General features: G+C 36.4%; 2 protein-coding genes across 5 annotated transcripts in view; one reads left to right on the top strand and one right to left on the bottom strand.

Annotated features, from left to right (window-relative positions):
• ANGPT2 (angiopoietin 2) overlaps positions 1-11,553 on the bottom strand; it is a 66,391-nt gene extending 54,838 nt beyond the window's left edge. The window contains exon 1 of the mRNA XM_070732877.1: positions 10,811-11,553. Within this exon, the coding sequence (XP_070588978.1) occupies positions 10,811-11,101 (291 nt within the window). The 5' untranslated portion in view covers positions 11,102-11,553. The remainder of the gene's footprint in view (positions 1-10,810) is intronic.
• The window catches only part of MCPH1 (microcephalin 1), a 163,458-nt gene that overhangs the window by 102,153 nt on the left and 39,697 nt on the right, over positions 1-21,608 (top strand). Inside the window, exon 14 of one of the 4 annotated variants that reach the window (XM_070732875.1) lies at positions 4,974-5,040. The exons of the other annotated variants lie outside the window; for them this stretch is intronic. Within the exon in view, the coding sequence (XP_070588976.1) occupies positions 4,974-5,018 (45 nt within the window). The 3' untranslated portion in view covers positions 5,019-5,040. Of the gene's footprint in view, positions 1-4,973; positions 5,041-21,608 lie in introns of those variants that run through there. 4 annotated transcript variants of the gene reach the window in all.

The raw sequence follows: 21,608 nt of genomic DNA, 5'->3' as shown, positions 1-21,608 counted from the left end.
GTATCATTTGGTTTACTTCAAAATATAAACATCACATCCAGATCTAGTAGGAGACAAATAATGTTTTGAATAAAGCTGCTTATTCATTGTTGTAAAAACAGAGGCTGATGCATTGAAATACGCGGGACTATATTTACTGCCCAAAAAATTAAGATTGAAAACTAGATAAATCTTCATTCATGTCTATCATGCAATCTTTAGTTATAAGCTATTTATACATATGGTCAATAGGGTTAGCATATCATATTTCATTAATATGAAATGCATATGTAAATATATCTGATTATCCCATTCTTAAGAGAATGCTAAATATTTGCTGTTGGTTTGTATTGGCTAATCTACATCTTCAAAATATTATTTTGATTTTTTTATTTAATTAAAGAGGAAAACATATTGCTATAAAGGAAAGACATTAATATCATGAGAACTATATTTTTCCATAGTCAAACAGGGCCTCCTACATCCACTTCTATTTAGACTAACTCCACGGTTGCTTCATCATTCAGATACATCAATTCCAATCCACTCCTGGCTAATATCTTCCATTCCCAGTGTTTCCCTTATCTGTTCTTGTAATTTCATCAGGCAATGATACTTTTGAATAAAATAAGTCAGACTGGGTTGCTTTCAGTTTCAGCATAGAGCTCCATACAAAAAGGTCTAACAGTTTCTGTTAAGCATTATAATAACATCTCTAATAACTGTCATATGTATGATACATATGGTAGTTACAATATTAAAGGATTTGAAAGGCTCAGGTTTTCTTTCCTTTGCTTGATTTACATCAATTTACATACCGCAGGGAAAAAAATATGCACATTCCAAAATAAGTTTTGGAAATGGGCCAGTGTTTTAGATAAAAAACTAAATACTCTGTCTATATCTTTTCTATTTTTTAAACCTACATACTGTACACTTTATTTAACATTTCTGTCTATTCCATTAAATTGAATTTAACAAATCCTACTTTTGCAGGGCAAAATGTTTATTAATACTGTAGTACTGTTTCATTTACTTCTGACTCTACTGATTACTATTGCACTTTAATACGAATGAGAGAGAATGATTCATTCATTCATCATACATTCACCATTACAGTCCTAATGGGCTCTGAGCAATTTTATAGATATTAAGATAACTATAAAATATATTAGTTAAACCACCAAAGCTAAAATAGCTTTATTCTATATAAATTTTATATTTTTACATACATTTATGGCAAATTTGGTTCCACAGGCAGCTCTTAAAGTCCTTTGGAAAAAGCTAGTTTTCTTAGGCTCTAAAAAGACAATTAGAAATATTATGTTCTACTTTTCTAGGCAAGTAGGCAGAATCCATGGAGTTGCTGGCATAGCACATATGCTTTTTGAGTGCCAGAAGAATGGCTTTTTTGCTGCAAGGGGCAAACATAGCTATCCCTATGGAATTCTGATAAAATCATTTTGTGATTTATTAGATGAGTAACACATCATCCCTAGTTATTTATTCATATTTTTTTAAAGGAAAGCATCTCATCTTGTAGAAAAAAGGTACGTCATTCTAAACCCAGATGATGTACTGGGTGAGGCAAACCAATGATTCATTAAGCCCAGTAATGCCTGCTTTGATTTGCAGTGGCTTTCCAGGTTCTTGCCTACTTCCTAGCTCCTTTAGAAGGGAAATTGAGGTTTAAAATGCAACAAAGTGTGGATGAAGTCTATTACCTGTCCTTGGCAAAATATTTTCTGACACTATGTGTAATAAAGATGCTACAGTTTGATGTATTTTGACCTGTTCTAGGAGCAGAGTCTTCTATACTCAATAGTCATAATAACTCTCCTGATTTAACAGTAAGTCATTAATAAAGATTGAACAGAGTTTATTTCTACCACCTATCCAGTAAAATAATGTGGCAGAGCTTCCAAATTCCAAATGCAACCCTGCAGGTTGGCGGGGCTGTCAGGGAGGGCTTTCTCTGTTGTCGCCCTGGTTCTCTGGAACCAACTCCCCTCTTCCCAACGTCCGTACTGCTCCCACCCTACTGGATTTCCACAAGGCCACAAAGACCTGGCTTTGCTGGCAGGCCTGGGGGCCATAAAATTGACATCTATCATGGCCAAATTGTGTTGAATGGTATGCATGTGTTTTGATTGGATAGTTGAATTGTGGGTTTTTAACTGGGGTTTTATAGTTTTAGCCTTCTATATTTGACTTCTTTTTATTGTATTTATATCTTTTTTATGTTATTGTGATCCTCCCTGAGTCCTTCAGGATTGGGTGGCATGTAAGTAAGTAAGTAAATAAATAAATAAATAAGCAAGCAAGTCATTTATGACCACTGAACCAATGGGGCCAATAAGTATTTGTTTAACTGTTCTACTGGCAGGAAGGAATGGCCAAGACAAACATTTGCTTCTCTCAGGAGAAAACCCTTTCACACTTGTCTCTGCCTTCTAAAAAAATGCAGCAGCATATTGAAAATTCTATAGTCCAAAGGTGATAAGAAGCTCCTTTTTAAAAAAAGGGCCATGTTTATTCCAGCTGCAGCCAATAACAAAATGGAGGCAATGCCAAATAACTCCTCCACTCGGATGACATATGCACAGATGACTGTTGTAGCGCCATCTTCCATGAACATAATGTCAAAAGAAAATACTTTTTCACATACCAGAGTGAGAGGATAACTAAGAGCTAATAAAGATATTGATTCAACATAGTATCTCTAGTGATCAGGATAGCAACAAGTGCTTTGATTGTGGGAAAAGCTTTAATGCTACAGATATAGTACCTGCCTTCCAATTTAAAAAAGCCAGTCACAAAAGAGGGTTTCTTTTAAAAGAAAACCTAGTGAGTCAGCTCATGGCTATCTCATTCATGGGCATCATTTACTATATTTATTTGCTTGTTAAATTTCTGCCTATCTTACTGTTGGGCTACTGTAGTTCACAATAATAAAAAGGAAGAAAAATAAAGAGTGTATACAAGATAAAGGTAAAAAAAAGGAACACAGTGAGAATATTAATATGATAATATCAATATGATAACCCCAAAAATGGATGTGTGAAAAGCAGAGCCTAAAGGGAGGTAGAATCTGTCATCAATCTAGCAATATTTATATATTATCCAATTCTCAAGGCGTCTGGCATGGCTGTCTGTCAGGAATTGTGGCACAAACAAAAAGAAATAGATCTCAAGTCCAAAGATAATTTTCTATCTAAACTCTTCCTGGGGGAGGGTGGGCTAACTATTGAGTGAGGTTCCAGATCCAGTGCTAATAGAGAACAACAAAAAGAAGCCCTTGTTTATGGCATATAAGAAAGATGAGTTCAGGACCACAAACCATTGACCTCCTTTTGGAGCTGAAATAGGATACGTTCCCCTTTTGGTTTCTGGGTGAGACACTCTAGATATCATTGGATCAAACCAGCCTTCAAGACTACTACTCCCAAACTAAATAGAGGGAGAAAAAGACAAGGGAGGCACTCATTGGCATGGCATTACAACTATTCAAGTAGATGGCTGGAAAGCAAGTTCCTCATACAGACAGGTAATTGAGATCTGCATATAATAATGGTAATAATTATTATTATTATTATTATTATTGTTGTTGTTGTTATTATTGTTGTTATTGTTGTTATTATTATTATTAATTAGATTTGTATGCCACCCCTCTCCATAGACTCGGGCCGGCTCACAACAAATATGTCTGGAATTTCCAAAAGAAAGCACTCCTCACCATTGTCTAAGAATTAAAAATCAAAGAATTAAGCAATCATTGATTAATCATAGACTCTACACTTACTAGGCAGCATTTCTCAGGAGTGTTCTCCATTTTTTTAGTCATTCCCACAAAGAACTGGATCCAGAAAGAAATTTTGAATATCCAGCATATTATCAAACGGAGAACTTTCAGAATGAGACTAAGAGCAATAGTAGACTGATTTTGTGGCACTGGTAGACCATGTCAGAAACATATTTACATCTTTCTATAATTTTATGCAGTATCGTTTATATAGTAATACCTCGTCTTACAAATGCTTCGTCATACAAACTTTTCGAGATACAAACCCGGGGTTTAAGATTTTTTTGCCTCTTCTTACAAACTATTTTCACCTTACAAACCCACTGCTGCCACTGGGATGCCCTGCCTCCGGACTTCCATTGCCAGCGAAGCGCCCGTTTTTGCGCTGCTGGGATTCCCCTGAGGCTCCCCTCCATGGGAAACACCACCTCCGGACTTCCGTGTTTTTGTGATGCTGCAGGAGAATCCCAGCAGCGGAAAAATGGGCGCTTCACTGGCAACAGAAGTCTGGAGGTGGGGTTTCCCAGCGAGGGGAGCCTCAGTGAAATCGCAGCATCACAAAAACACAGAGGTCTGGAGGTGGGGTTTCCCATGGAGGGGAGCCTCAGGGGAATCCCAGAAGCGTAAAAACGGGCACTTTGGCTGGCAAAAGGGGTGAATTTTGGGCTTGCACGCATTAATTGCCTTTCCATTGATTCCTATGGGAAACATTGTTTCGTCTTACAAACTTTTCACCTTAAGAACCTCATCCTGGAACCAATTAAGTTCGTAAGACAAGGTATCACTGTAATACTAATCAATTTCAATTCAGACCCCTTCACATTGTTCTGGTATTGATCTCTAAAGTGTTTACCAAAGTGATGGCTATATTCATAAACAATCTGAGGATCATGATATGCACATCATGATATGCCTTGATGATCTACCAAATCTAGCACCCAGATCAGAGTTGCCTAGAAAATCACAGCTTTATGCTGAATACTTCATAGAGGTCTTAATAAACACAGGAAAGAAAAAAAAAGTCTGATAATTTTTTTTGCAGAACATGAAGAAAAAAATCAGAAGGTAATAAAACTGGCCTTCAATTCATTTGTGTTCAACAGTTATAAAGATAGCATGCTTGTAGAAAATGATAGATTCATGGGAATGAATCTCTTCCCAAAGTTGATATTGTGTCTTGCTGATTTCCTAGATTCAAATTGCCAGCAGAGCATATCTCTTGTCTTCCGATTGGTAGTTGAGTCCAGTATCAGTTCCAGACTGTGGATCTAAGCAGCTCACCTATGGAATTATTTCAGACCTGGTGGTCAAATCACCTTTTCCCATCAACTGGTTGATGCTCAGAACAGTATGCTTGCATCTGGACTGCTCGAGAGCCAGTAAGTTACTGTGCAGTGGCAAGCAACTTGGCTTGAAACCTCAGCAGAAATCTTTCAACAGTTGTTGCAGAATACATAAAAGGGTCCACATAGTCAACTAGAAATTGTTTTGGGGACAGTGGAAGCTACAGTCAATTGTATTCCAGCAGATTGCAGAGAAGTGAAGAATGCCAGTGATTAACTTGTTTGTAGTCATACAGCACAAGCAAATGCAGGATAACTTATCCATTGAAGCTCCATCGTCACATTTCCTCCAGTTCTGACTTCAGTCAAAACAACACGCAAGGGTCAGTCATTGAGGAATTAATTCATCCTTGTCATCATACTATTGACCTCTGCTTTTGAATGAAGTCAGCAAGACAGATATCTGCAAATTTGTAACAAACCCCATCTGCCAACATAATTCCAACATAATTCAATTTAATTCTCATCTCTAAATACTCAACCATGTCAAAGTTGTATCAGATGACCAAATAGAACTTCTAAGGATATTGGAAGGAAATGCACAAAGCACCAGACGTTCCATTCTCCTGAATCAGAGGTCCCCAAACTTTGCAACTTTTAAGATTTTTGGACTTCAACTCTCAGAATTCTCCAACCAGCGTAGCTTAGCTATAGCTGGCTGGAGAATTCTGGGAGTTGAAGTCCACAAGTCTTAAAGTTGCCACGTTTGAAAACCTCTGTCTTAGATGATACTGTGGTATTCATTTAGATGGGTCCAAATACCGGTAAGTTGGATAAGTTGTTTTAGTTGTATTACGTATTTTCTAAGCTGTAACAGTGAAAATAACACACAAATCTTGCAGCTGAAGGGGAGGTTACCTAAAGGACAGGAAGGAAATTCTGCTTTGGCCATACCTTCTGTCCTGGCAGGTTCATTGTCTAGTGACCCGAAGGCCACTTTGCAGTAAATCCAACTACCATTTAACTGAAAACACTTCTAAATCAGTCTAATAGTTTAGGATTTGGGAGTCCACAAGGGAAAAAAAACATATGCTATGAAACTATTGACAGACATCTAGACAATATTGCCAATTAACTCTAGCAAGAATATTTTATATATAGCTCCACACAGTTGCATCCTAACAATATGAGTGAGGCAACAAGCTAGCAGTTGTTCAGCCTGTTTTCTGAAGTATGTGTTGATCTCCCAGAATACTAAGTTTGGTAATCAAATAAACGCCACATGCCTGTTATTCTTCATATACGAAGTATGAGTGAAAGTTAATGCAGGTTTCACGGTCTCTATCGCGTACGTTTCCTTAGATGTTTTTGCTCTCTGAGAAAGATCTGTAGAACATTCTTGCAAATAGTTTTGTGCAATTGGCAGAATAATCATAAATAAAAACTGGTATAGCTCACAAATTGTAGGATTACTGCCAGGTCAATTATGGAGATAAAGTTAACTTTAAAAACAACTGAAATCTACTACAAATCAGCAGAATTCTGTTAATTCACTAACGTTTTAATGCTCTGAGCTGAATCTATGCTTAAATGCTAGCTAAACTGAATCCACAATATCATGCTTGCTGCTAGTCCTATCTATCAATATCCACACATTCAGTATATACATTTACAGTGTAGAAAACTAGATATTTGAAGTACCTATGTGAAAACCTGTGGGTGATCCAGAACCCTGCATGATTAAGTGGCTGGTTCACTGATTATACAAACATCAGTGATAAGGCAAATTGGCATGTGTGAAATCAGCAGTGGAAATAAGTGGTATGAAAAGTTTCCATATACTTCGTTACTATTTAACTCTAATAAGTGGGTTAGATATTTGACTAACATATACAGTTGACCAATTAAAACATTTATTTGATAAATAAAATGCTAGCCAGTTCAATTAGGATAGGTAGAACATAGAATCTGTAGATTTCATTCATGTGAGAGATCTTCAAATGCTATTCCGCCTTAACAGGTTAGGTAGGTAGGTAAGATGGATGGATGGATGGATGGATGGATGGGCGGGCGGGCGGGCGGGTGGGCAGGCGGGCAGGGCGGCAGATGACTGACTGATTGACTGACTCTTATGCCTGGGCATAAACTTAGTTTTTTTCATGATTCTTGGAAGTATAACTATTTCGATTAATGATCTCAAAATCCTACCGTGGAGCACTTTTGCTACAAAGTCATTGGAGCTATCTGCTCTCCAATAATAAGTTAACTGTTTCTGCAAAATTGTATCTGGTACCTGCTTGAAGTGTGATAGAATATTTATTAAATATATAACCTTTCCTAGTTTTCTATTTCTAGTCCTAATCTAGCTTGTCTGGGGGATGATAGATGACAGGAAGGCCTTGAAGAACATTGTCCATGAACTTGCTATGGGTTGTACACTACTTCGCGACTAACCACAATAGCAATATAGCTTGCAACTGAGTTGAGAAATGGAATTATATTTTCTGGTTACCTGTTTAGAAATTCATTAATCAGTTGTTATTATTTAACATTCACCAGATATTCTCAAATTTGCAGTATCACAGCCACCAAAATGAACAGTGAATTTTGAGTGACTACCTTCTTCTTTAAATAAAACTGATGATTTAATTGGGGTTAGGATTGGGAAACAAGTAAATACAGTATACCATTTAATTTTAAAATTAAATTTTAGCCTAGATACAATTAAATATAAAACATTAATTAATATTCTTTGGCAAAATTGGTGAGGCTAATACAGAAATTCCAGGATTTGTGCTTAAAAAGAAACGGTATGGTACAGAGAATAAGAAGCCCCGTGTATTTTATCTTTCTCCCAAAATTAGATTTGTTGAATTAATTGAAATATATTGTGTATAAAGGGAGCTAATTTTTAGTTTTAATAAGATATCTGAAATATTAGTACTTTGGGACAAGATTTTAAAAGAGGTTACACACATTTATACTAATAATAGTGATCTCATTTTAACTGTAACATGAGTGCCCAATTGTAGTTTTCCAGGAACTTGTGAAATGTTAATTTTCTATTAGTATCCAGGATGTAGCTTTGACATTGTCCAGCTTTTTATTGTAATGCAAGCATGGCGAATTCAGTCTCTTCCATTCAGACAATTCACTGTCCATTCAGAAACATAACACTTCCTTTTGATGATTGATTCAAGATGGTAAATGCAATTATGGTTGATGATGCAGGCAACATTAGGAACAAAACTATTACAAATAATTGATGTTAGCAAGAATTCAATGTAGACAGTAGTAAAAAGTGTTTGTTCTTCCAACACAAAACTAATATTTATAAAAGCAGGAAGAAATCTACATTAATCAGATTTTCTGGAATAGTTGATTTTAAATGTATGTACTAGAGATCAGAAGGTTGCAAAAGGCTAAGTTAAACAAATATAAGCTAAAAAAAATTGTGAGAACCGAATGTCAGAAATGGAAAGGTGGCTCTCCAAATGTAGGACTATAGTTCTCATGGCTTTGCTAAGTTTACTGGCCATAAATAATTTTGGAAAGATTTACAAGCAAAAAAGTAAAGATAATGGAAGCTAAATCCAAATAGTTTTAATCCAAGTTTTGTTTTGTTTTGGTTTTTTTTGGGGGGGGGGGGGGGTTTGTTCAATTGACAAATGCACTGTGAGAATGTTGAATAGAGCACAGAATTCCCTTGGGTTTTTTTTTTTTAAAGATTTATGTGGTTAGACCACATTTTCTTTTTGAAATAGTTTAATTAAAAGTTTAATTATTTATTTATTGGTCTTATGCCTTTTAATAAAAAGAAGGACCAGGGTAGGAGGCATGATAGCAGTGTCTCTCCACAAAGAAGAGGAAGTCAAACTATTCCCCAAAGCACTTGAGGGTAGAATAAGAAACAATGGGTGGAAACTAAACAAGGAGAGAAGCAACTTAGAACTAAGGAGAAATTTCCTGACAGTTAGAACAATTAATCAGTGGACCAGATTGTCTCCAGAAGTTGTGAATGCTCCAACCCTAGAGGATTTAAAGAAGATGTTAGATAACCATTTGTCTGAAGGTAGTGTAGGGTTCCCTGCCTAAGCAGAGGGTTTAGATTAAAAGACCTCCAAGGTCATTTCCAACTGTTATTATTATTATTAAATTAACATTAGCATTTAAAAATGAAGCATAAAATAATGTAAATTAGCTGCTTTCTTAAACAAACAGTGTTGATCTCTGCCATTTCCACTGAATGCCTACAGTTTATGGTACAATTAAAATGCTCAGTTGCTTAGGAATATATCTCATTCATTTCAATGTGATTCCTCCTGAGTAAACATATATAGAATGAGGCTATTAAATAAACAACCCACAATACCTTAATGATTGCACAGTGTTTAAATTTGGTGTTGCCATTCGGTTAAATTTTTACATCACACAGTAGTCAGGAAGATTTGACATGATATGAAGAATCTAGCACTGGATGCATGTTGACTACTATAGCAGCTATCAATTGCCATTCACAGTACAAGAACAGTTCAAACAAACACAGACATTAAATTAAAGGATGTGTAATGCTTTTACACTATTGTATGGTATAGCTACAGATTTCTGTACAACATACAAAGAAACATACTGTACTGAAACAGCAAATTAGAATTCATATTAAACTTTCTGTGGAATGGGGTCTAGTTTTGAAAAAAATCTGACCTTTTTTTTCAATTAAAGCACATGTGACCACATCTTTTTTCAATTAAAACACATATAACCACACTGACATCAATGCCTACCTGGAAGTAAAGCTCATTGTAAAACATAGATATCTTCAGTATTAATCGTGTAATTATTAGGTTTCTTTTGTGCAGGAACCTTGTTCTTACATTTATTATGCATACTTCACATTTCCTTGCATTCAACCAGATGAGTTACTGGCATAAAAATATAGTCTGAGAAGGCAATGTTATTTTAGGCAATGTTATTTTACCAAGAAGAAGAATATAGTCCAATGTTCAGTAAGTATCCCTTGAGAATGGACCTTCTTTTGCTCTAGACATAAGTTACTTGTCAATCATAGACAATAATTAAAACATTGCTGTCAGATATGTAGTTCATAGATCTGTTATTCCACAACATGATCAATGATATTCATTTTTGTGGGGGGTTATGCTAAATGCTTTTGAAACTCAGAGAGGGAAGTTACATTTCTTGCTTTTTAGCCATATCTACCCAGTTTTCCCTTACAGCTGGTACACAGGTAGAAGTACTGTGCTTTCAGTTCACATGGTTTGCAGAGTGGGAATTGCTTGCTAATTTTTCACTGCATGAGATAGCATTCAATAAGTTTTCCATCTATAACCTGCATATAATCCAAATCTAATTTAACCGGGACTAAATTCAGATAGAACTGAATATCTGAAAATATGATTCCAGATATAATTCAAGAATATGGAGGTATGCAGACACCCACACATCCAGCATGGCTCATGTCAGAGATATTTTTTCCAAAAAGCAAAGTATAACATTTTAAAATATATTACTCAATGAATGACTCTGCACAGGAAATAAGCTTCCTCATTCTGCACTCTTTTTTCTTATGTCTGTGACAACATGCAATTTTATTAACTGTTGGTAAAGTTGCTCACTAAGAATATCCAAATACTTTGCCCTGAAATGTAACCTACTCAAAAGAAAAGCACATTAGTGCTATTCAACATGAGCTTCTATACAGGGCAGAAAAGATCGTCTTTGTTACCTTCATTAGCCACTGAGTGTTGTTTTCCAGCATATTTTCCAACAGCTGAAGCCTCTGTATGGAATCATCATACTCTAACGGGGCATCTCTTTGCACAGCATTGGAGGCATACGAGGTAGTGGAGGAAGACCGGCAATTGTCCATCTCAGGCAGGAGGAAAGTATAGCTGCACAATCCATGCTGGACTTGGTATTGCTTCTTGCCTAGATTCTCAAGGCTTCTCCGAAAGGAATTGTAGCCTGCTATTAGAACAAGATTGCAGCTCAAGAGAAAACAAAGAGGCACTTTCATCTTCTTCTTGGTTTAAAAAAAAAAAAAGCAGCCAGCTGAACTTTGTGAAAGATTCAGATGGATCCTGAGAGTCTCTTTGAATGGTCAATCAGTACCCTGGTGACATGTACAAAGACAAACGAAGGACTTTCTTCCTGCGTCCCCACCGATCTTGGCTGAAAGCAAACTGTCTCAGGCAGATTTTTTTTCCCCCTCAGCTGCTGCTTGATCTGTGCTTCATTTTCAGGTGTTGTGTTTTCATTTTTTTCCACACAGAGATATAAATGACAAGGATACTGTAGATACACCCCCAGTCTACTGTTCTCCTCTTCAGAAGTGCTCCTCAGACAGCTCAGGAGGCATGTACAGCTAAAAACACTCCTCTCTCTGCGGGTCTCTGTTATCTTTCTGGTGAGGACTGCTTTGCAAGGCAGCATGACGGTTCAGAGCATGCTGTTTTATTCCTGTCCTGAGTGGCAGGAAATCTGTCTAGGGGGAACGGGGGATCAGCTGCGAGGGCAGTGTAAACTTCCTCAGTCAAGAGTCTGCGACATCTTTCATAGACCCTGAGACGGAATGCATCCCTTCTCTTTACAGCAAGAAGAAGGCAACCAAATTTGCAATACTTCAGAAGCAGTCACGTAACATTCCTTTCTATCTTGTTGGGAAGATGAGAAAAAAATATCCCCTTGAGTTTTTCATCCTGTCAACGCTGTGGGATTTCCTTAACATTTTGTGGAATGGGAATCTATCTTTCCGACAAAAGCAGACTTCCCTTTAGCTGTGGAAGAGAATTCAATGAATATTTGACCTAACATATTAGGAAACCATTTACTGCTTTTAAGAAGTCAGTTGGTAGAATGCTGAGAGTTAATTTTAGGAGAAAGAAACCATATGCTGAAGATGCACTTTTAAAATCTCCCTTGTTTCCTCCAACCCCCCCAACCCCCCATATCTTATAAAGGCAACTTATGAAGCCTATTTGTGTAGAGACCCTATACTTCAAATATTTATTTATTTATTCATTTGTTCAATCAATCAATCAATTTCTTCAGCCATCAATCTCAATCAAAGTCTCTGGGCAGCTTACAGTTCAAAAAACATTACAATTAAAATTAAAGAAAACATTTTAAAACAGCAAAAACACTAAAAACATCGAGGTTAAATATACATAGCAGCCAAAATACTTGATCTATTAGCTATACAACCAGGAAATGGGGCCCATTCAGCAATCCAGGCTGGGAACATAGTCATAGAAACATAGAACATAGTTAGGTTTTTAGCACCTTACAAAAGGATTGGGATCATTCTAATCTCCCAAGGCAGGATGTTCCATAGAGCAGGGGTTGCTGCCTAAAAGCTTGTCTTCTTTGGATGATGGGATCTGCAACATGCCCTATCTATTAGATCAAGTTGGATGGGTAGAGACCCTTGTAAAAGCGTGATTCCCCAAGTATTCTGATCACAAACCATGTGGGTATCCCAGATACTAACAGATGCTTTAGGATTGCTTTCCTCAGCACCTTTCCAAATCCTCTGTGTCCCTTTCCTCTCTCTCCTTTTTATGCCCTAAATTTTAAAAAAATCAAGTGAAAAGTTAACATAGTGTTACAAATTACATTATTTATAACATTCCATACGCTTCTGTTTCTGTATGACAGCATGCACAAACACAGGGATTTTTTCCTTCTAACCTTTCCCTAAAATTAAGACAATGTAGAAGCTATTAGAATTTATTGTCTTCCTCTGCACCCATTCTTGCAAATCTTAGTTTAAAAAATGTTTTAGAAGAAATATAGGAAAAAATCAGACTTTTGTTTCTTTACCATCATGCCCACTTTGATATCTACCCCTAGTCTTTTTTGTGGCTATGATTTCCAGAATTCTTAGCCAGCATTAGCCTAGCCAAATGTATCATCTTCACAAACCTCTGATTCTTAGGCCAAGCTTTCCAAATCTCAATCACTCTTCAGATAGATGTATAGGCTTTAACTTCTAGAACTTCACTGTCTGTGTAATCATTGCTAAAAGTTCTGATAGTTTAATTCAATATACAGTAGTACCTCGTGATACGAACCGCTCGTCTTATGAACTTTTCGAGATACGAACCCAGGGTTCGGAATTTTTTTGCCTCTTCTTATGAATTTTTTTTGCCTTACGAACCCGCCGCCCCGAACGCCGAACCCAGAAGTTCGGCAAAAGTTCGGGTTCAGGAGAACACCGAGAAGCGCCGCCGCCCGTCTATCACCTTCTGAAACAGCCGGGGGGCTTCTCGGCATTCTCCCGAACCCGGAAGTTTGGAAAAAGTTTGGGTTTGGTGTTCAGGTTCGGGAGAACACCAAGAAGCGCCGCCGCCCGGCTGTCACCTTCGCAGAAGAGCCTTGGAGCTGTTGGCCAGTCGGGAGGCTCAAACAGAGGTGGGGAATCCCAATAAGGAATTCCAGGGGCGGAGCTTTGACGTCACGAAGACGTCCTTCCTGAAGTCCACATTTCGGCCGGCCAGGAAGAATGTCTCCGTGATGTAAAGCACTGTGAAGTGGTATATAAGTCTAAATGCTATTTCTATTGTTATTTGCAAACTGTAGCTGCTGCTTTGCAAGCCTGCAAACTCAAGCTTATGACGTCCGTTATAGTCTCTAGATGCCTCCTTCTATTGCCTTTGATTTTTCTAAGAACAAGGCTCTTCTGCACTGAATTTTGTGCATTGTGTCATAATTCTCCAGTAAATTGATTCTTTCTCACTTTCCACCAGACACCTGCAATCCCACATAAAGACTAGAAGTCTTGTTTATCCTCTCACAATGCAACTCAAGGGCAGCCCTAATAAGAGAATTGAAACATAGAGGAACTTCAATGTTTTATCCTCAATCAACCTGATGACCTTAACATCTTCTTAACAAGAGACTTCCCCAGTTCTTTGCCTAACAATAGAAATAATTTCAGAAGACTATAACTATGAAGACCTGCTTAGCTTCCCCAAAATTGGCCAACAAAAAGGATTGCCGAAAAACATAGAATTAAGTTGATTGCAGGTGGTACTTCTGAAGTGTGTGATGAAATGAGAGGATTAGTAATGAAGGAATTCTGGATGAATGTGGATGAATTGAAAATTGGATGAGCAGTAGGAAAAATATGTTGCGGTGGTGTGTCATATAGGGAAAATTAATGAAGGCTGAATCACAAAGCAAATATATAATAAGGAAAGGAAATGGTGTGAGAGGATAAGAAAGACCAAAAGACATGTTTGGAGGAATTGATAAGATCTCTATTAGAAGAAAGGTGAAAAGTTTAAAGAACTAAGGCAACACATGAAGCAGAATATGAATGTGATGGAAGCAAGAGTGGTTTGCAAGATAGAAAAGTTTGGTGAAGTATACTGAATATGGTGCTTACTTGAGCTAGGTTTGACTATATTTCTTTTTTTTCTAGTTAACATTCTGGACACTTTTTCTGTACTTTGCATATTCTCTCTGTCTCTCTCTAAGCAGCAAGCAAAAAATGTTCCAAAAAAGAATAATGCTACTATAGTTTAGACAACATACTTCCTTAAGCATACTTTGGTTGGCCAACCATATTGACTTTTCTGCTAATAACTATACTTTCTGAATTGGTTAAACTAATTGGATCTTGGCCTCAAGAATAGTTGCTTTCTCACTGGTGTCATTATTGAATGATTGAAGGAGGTAGAATAGTTGAAATCTCCCACATAACCCCAGAACACAGTTTAACCACAGGAGCTGATGTGGTGAAACTGCTATGGACGGTCAGAAGATAAATTCTTTGCTGTAGTCTCCATGATCTAAAATGTACTTCTTCGCCCACACTGCTACCGTAGTAAGTCTCATATGATTCCATCTCCCCAATTATTATGAGTCAATATGCCACTGATAAACCCACATAATAATCTTTGTATCATGGAAGTATGTTTAAGTTTAATTTCTGCAGCGTTTGCATAATTGGTACATAATTGACTGGTGTTTTGTTTGGCATCCAAAATAAGCTTGATTACTTATTATTACAGTAAAAGTACAAATATTCCTTGTTATCCATGGGTTCACACGCTATAGAGACTGCTCCAAAAATGTAAAACGATGGTTTTTGCCATTTATTGCAGTTTTTAGCATTGGGTTTGGGGTTTTTTTAAACTGGACAAAATGGAGGAAGGGTTTCTGTCCTTAAAGTATTTTTTTTAATATCATTATTCATAGTTTCATTGTGAAACACCTTTCCCCTGGGGTCTGGCAGTCCCCTGCTCTCTTAGCTTTTTGAAAAGCAATTAAAAGCTTTTTCCCTACAAGTGAAATTGCCTGAAGCCTAGGAAAATTTTTGGCTATGAGGGGATGTGTTACTTGGGGGATAGGATTTTTTATGCTGGTTTTTATACTTTTAAATTGCTTTAGTATTGAAAAAGCCATCTAGGGTTATGATATCTCAGAAGGGTGGATATGTTCCATTCCGTTCTGTTATTTTATTATTACTTAATAAAAAATATTATTTAGAATTCTGAGGCAGGATTGGAACCCATATTAACAGTCTCTGCTCTTATTTCTCTGTGAAGAAACCTCATCAACAGAAATCATAATCCAAGAAATGTTCATTATGTACATTAATGAATAAAATAAAATAATCTTTATTTGTATGGAAGCTTTCTTACTCATCTACAGAAATATTACATTGTATACATACATAGCTATCACTTGCTCCTTTTTAAAATATATCTTGTCTCTGTAAGCTCATACAGTAAATGAGTAGTTCGTTTCAGGAATGCTGTTGGTATCTTCCAGCATTTTGAATTTATCTTTATAAAAATACTAGGGCTTTGCACATTTTTCAAAGAATTTGAAAATAAGTGACTTAGATCTCTCACCAGCACAGCACAGCACTTCTCCACACTTTATTAAAATAATCATTTTAGAGCTGAAGTTGCTGCTATTTGAAGGAGTCAACTCATTAAAGTTAATGCAACTTTTAAGCAATGAGAATTACTATAGCACTTCATCCAAATCATTTTTGGAGCAGGACTAGCCTAATAAAGAGGTTACCAGTTTTCTTGTTTCCCTCACTTCATGAGACTGAAAAGTATGAATGACTAATATTTTGGAAATTCAAATAAAGTATGTTTGTAGAATATCTGCAGTAGAAATGGGATTCTGTTTTTTCTTATGATTGTGCTCAGATCCCATGAGTTGGGATGCAGATGGAGAAATGCAAAAACAACATTTAGCTACGTATGCTTATAGAAGAATACTGCACATTTAATGTCCATATATGCATAGAAACTGATTAGAAGAGAATATTTGTTGTCCAGGTTTGAGCTGTGGAGTCCTTGGTGCTCTCTGATTTTGAAATGTCTGCAAGAAAACTTAGTTTTCATTACAGTATCTACAGTAACAAGATAGCAACTTCAGTGCTACTTAGCTACAATGCCAGCACTGAAGATATCACTTAGTTGAATAATAAAACATCTGGAAGAAGACAACTAAGTTTAGAGAGCACCAAGTACACCCCAACTGATTAGAACCTGGATGTGATTTCTTATGCCACCATCCATTTAATTACCAAGTGGTAATTAAAATATTCATGCAGAGGCAATGGAGCGATTTCCCAAATAGATGCTTTCTGATGAGACAATTAAAGATATCCTTATTTAAAAGATAATCTGATCCCCCAAAATAAGAGCAATGACAAGTCATCCAGACATTCTGAATTTAAACCCACTGCATGGAAAGAACCTTCCGAAAGGCCACTGATTGTAAGGTGTTAGAACAAAATAGGGGGGGGGGGATCCTTTAAAGTCTGGAATTTCATTGCTAATTTTAAAATTAGCTAGCACATAACATTGGTAGCAGCAGGAGTAACATCTTACATCAGAGGACTAGTCTGTCAACATCATTTCCCTGTTATTTTAGCCAGACACCCCTGCCCCAGGAAAGAGCCAGGACCTTCAGACAGTCTATTCTGTGTGCTAAAAGATGGAATATTTTCCCCAGGGACCAATTTAAGATAGCTCATTTTGTATTTAAAGTACAGATTAGAATTTATTCCTTTTTCGGAAAAAGAAAAGAAAGTATATACTCAACATGCCTGTCTTACAAAATTTGGAAAAATCTTGAAAAACTGGCTCTCCCCTCTCTCCCCCAGCACTAGACGAACCTGGTACATGATCTAGTTTTACTGGGTAGGATATGAGTTGCTTCTTTCCCAGTGTGTATTACTGATTTGTCTTATGGTTTGAAGCCTATATTAGCCTATGCAGTGATAGTCATTAGCTTAAGAGGCAAGTGTAATAAAATAAACAAATTAATATTCCTTTTTAAATGTGTGCCCCTGCCATTTTGAATACAGTCACCATCACTGTAAAGGCCCTCATTCAAATGCCAGGAGGTCCGTGGTGAGTGGAGAGCCATAGGTCTTAAGCATAAAACGTATCAGGAAAGACTTAATGAACTCAATCTGTATAGTCTGGAGGACAGAAGGAAAAGGGGGGACATGATCGAAACATTTAAATATGTTAAAGGGTTAAATAAGGTTCAGGAGGGAAGTGTTTTTAATAGGAAAGTGAACACAAGAACAAGGGGACACAATCTGAAGTTAGTTGGGGGAAAGATCAAAAGCAACGTGAGGAAATATTATTTCACTGAAAGAGTAGTAGATCCTTGGAACAAACTTCCAGCAGACGTGGTTGGTAAATCCACAGTAACTGAATTTAAACATGCCTGGGATAAACATATATCCATCCTAAGATAAAACACAGGAAATAGTATAAGGGCAGACTAGATGGACCATGAGGTCTTTTTCTGCCGTCAGTCTTCGATGTTTCTATGTTTCTATCAACTGAATAAGGAAATAAGATGAAAAGTACAGTCTTCCAGATGTATTGCAAGCAATTATTTTTCTTTCCTTGGAGTATTGATGATGTTATCCATTCAGTCGTGTATGATTGGTGATTTTGTGGCCACATCTTCTGATCTTACACTACTTCTTTGAGTTGCTCTATGCTCTGGCTAGCATTAGATTGGATGATGTTCAGTCACTGTGTTCTTCAATGGCTTGGTTTCCTTTTACCACTAACCCTTCCAAATATAATTGCTTTCTCTAGCACCCTCTTCTGTGGGCACAAGAGCCATTGCTCCAGTTCAGCTCTGCTGCACATTTGTGCGTGCCTCCTGCCAACCAGCTGGTCTTTCAGGTCTCTGCCATGCATATGGGGGGGGGGGTTTGCATGAAGGGTCCGTGCGTGCATACAGGGGGGCATGGCATGTGTGGGGAGTGTGTGTGCATATAGCGGGCCTTATGTGCATGCAGGGAGTGGGGCGCATGCACGAGGGCTGCATGCACATTGAATTTTGGGTCCTTAGTCCAGAAAAGTTTAGCCATCACTGCTCCTTTCATGACTTAGGTAAAATAAGTGGTAGTCTTTTAATTACACACCCAATTCAGGGTTTCCTGAAATTAAGGTCCAAAATATTTCACAATCCTACAGCATAGGTTTTTGCAGTTGGTATGCAGAGCAATTTCTTCTCCAAGAGTTGTTGTTTGTTGTTGCTTTCTGTTTCCATCCACACAGTGATACGCCTGAATGGAAGTTTTTAGCAATACCTGAGTTATGCTTATGCTCCACTTCTTTGGTCATTTGCTTATAACTGCCTGTAGAACAACAATGTTTTCTGATCGTGGAATATTGCAATCTGATGTTTAAACCGCCAAAAAAAAAGGAGAGGGGGTGCACAGAGGGATTTATTTCCACGTAAAGATGCAAAAGGAGTAGAGAGGCAAAAGAAAAGAGAAATAGAAAAGCAACAGTTGTAACCTCGGCTCACTCTTTATTTTTAGTTGCTTCCTTTTCCCATCTTCTCTCAACAGCACTGCATTCCTTTGCCATAGCAAAGCAATTGCTTATTTCCCTTTCATGTCTCTTTATTGGTGGTCTTTGAACCAGGATTTTGACAGTTAAAATATAAGCCTGAGGTCTGCCAGTCAAGGATCATTTATTCTGCAAATTGTTCAGACGGACTAAATTAGACCTTTTGCTCTGATCGTCTTAGAAATCTTCTTCAAAAAAAATATATATTTGCTAAAAAAAAATCCTTGCAAACTTTATAGCAATCAGTTTTCCTACTATATATTGATTTGAGATATTTGGAATTTAATTTAAAATTTAAGTGCTTTGTCTCATACAGGAATCTCGGTAGCTTGCTGTACATTCCAAATACAATATCCCCCCCTTTGGGGGGGGGGTCTAGTTTTTTCTTGCTCTTTTCATTATTTTTCCTTACCTCTACATCTTCCAGATTAATGGACTCGGGGTTAATTATTTTTTACTAATGACATATTTATATTTTCACTCAATCAGTCTTAATGGATTCAGATGTTAAAAAAGAAATTACAACATTAGCAAAAAGATTAGTAAGGAGATATATCTATTTCAGTATTTAGGTTAAGTCAAAACATATGAAACCAAAGCATAAAATCTCAAGCAACTTTTTTGAACTTCCTCCTACGATCTTTTTGTCCTGCTAGATCAGCATTGGGATTTTATTGCTAAGTTAAAGAAAAGATAATTTAAGACCATGAATACCAGGAAAAAGAAAACATTAAAAGCTCCATTTTTAGGACATACTTGATATTTAAAACAAGACCAAGGAATGTGCTTGTACATTTCCGTGCTCATAATATCTATTCCAATATTAAATCTGACAGTTATCCATCCAACATTGTGTTCTTTTGGGGATCCCATTAGTTTCACAGGAAATCAAACCTTGTCCAGTTGAAAGCCATGAGATTTTTTTAATTATTTAGGTTGTTTGCAATTACTGTACAGCAAATAAAGTAGAAAGAATACCATGAAAGTACTTATTTCCTTGTATTTGCTTAAAATGGTTTTTGAAATACAGTACTGTTTGCTTGGAACAGTTTTCCTATTTTTAAGTAACTTTTATTTTTGATAATGGGAAATCTTTAGCTATATTCAGTTAATATAACTGTTGACCTCAATGTATTACACTTTTATTTTTTGCTATTGAGATCAAATTAGGGCTATTAGATCCTGCCTGGCAAAAATCTAGATGATCATTGGATAGCCAGAAAAAGTTATAATTTCTACTGAGATTTTGGAAGTATTATTATATTATGAAATTATTTATTTTATTCTAGTAAGAACACAAATCTTTGCAGGCCAGATCTAGTAAATTAATTAAGGCCATGTCACAGTTTGAGAATATTTTTAATATATTCATCTTATATATTCAAAGGACTTGTCACATATAATAATTTTAAATTGTTGAGATAATGATTTATGATTTAATCTACAGTTATTATATACCATGTTTTCTCTAGTAACATGTTGATTTATAAAGGAAAAAGTATGCATTGCTTTTCATAGACATATATAGTATGCTTTTTTTTAAACCCTCTTAAATCTTTACTCTTACTTTTGACTTTGAAGTCTCCTTCTCTCACACACATACATACTTCATACATAAGACCTCTCCACCTGTTTTAAGCTGATATTCATTCATCAGTGGATATAAATATACGTTACCTCAACTTTGGAGTCATGCAGCTCATTAAAAAGTGATGTCACAAAAAATGAACAAAAAGGAAGTGAGAACTTGCATGAAAGGAATAAACAACCGTTCTAGAGCAAAAGGATGCTTATGGCAAGAGTAAAGTAATTAGTTCCTGACATCTGTTTCCCTCACACAAAAAAAGGGCAGTCATATGTTAACCCCTTTTTAAATGAAAGCTGAATGTTTGCAGGTAATGTTGATGTAGATTATGATGTCTATTAGTGTATTGTTCACAATGAATGCATTTCCTATAACCTAGATCTATCATCCCAGCTGGTTGGTCAAATTGAATGACTACAAACATGTTGCACTGAATAGCACTGAATGGGAAGATGATTGTAAAGGGATGTCTTAGACTCTCATTAGTAATGATGGTGGGGATTTTTCCCACAATCGATGGGAATATGTGGATCTACAATCATATAAGAGAGGAGATTTCAGAGAGGTAGTATACCTCACCCCAACTGCATGGAAGTCTTTTTTTTTTAGTTAATATTTATTCTTCAAATTTACATATCACTGTTCTGAGTGGGTATCTTACAGTTAGCAATAAAGCAGAAATACAAAAACATTAAAAGTAACATTATAAGTAATATTAATAGCAATTAAATAGCTGGTCCCTTTCCATCTCCAGATATTTATTTCTTCTTCAAAATTATATCTGACCTTTATTGAATAACTAGCCACAAACACTGATCAAAAGAAACAGCTAATTTGTAAATAACCTCTAAAATAATACCAGCAGTGCTCCTGTTTGTAAAACAGTAATTTTTAAAAATCTGATAAAACCAAATCCAGTAGCATTGAGCTTGCTGTGAATAAAGAACTTTCAATTTTAAGAAAACCTGATTCTTAAAATCTCTTAAGTAGTTTTCTTATGTGAGTTTAGAAAATAAACTTTGATATTCAGGCAAAGATTATAAATATTAATTGATTATTAAGGAGTACAGATAACTGGC

The sequence above is a fragment of the Erythrolamprus reginae genome, chromosome 1, assembly GCF_031021105.1.
Source record: "Erythrolamprus reginae isolate rEryReg1 chromosome 1, rEryReg1.hap1, whole genome shotgun sequence".
NCBI lineage: Eukaryota > Metazoa > Chordata > Lepidosauria > Squamata > Dipsadidae > Erythrolamprus > Erythrolamprus reginae.
The sequence above is the reverse complement of the archived record's forward strand: the minus strand, read 5'-3'. Positions and strand labels throughout refer to the sequence as shown.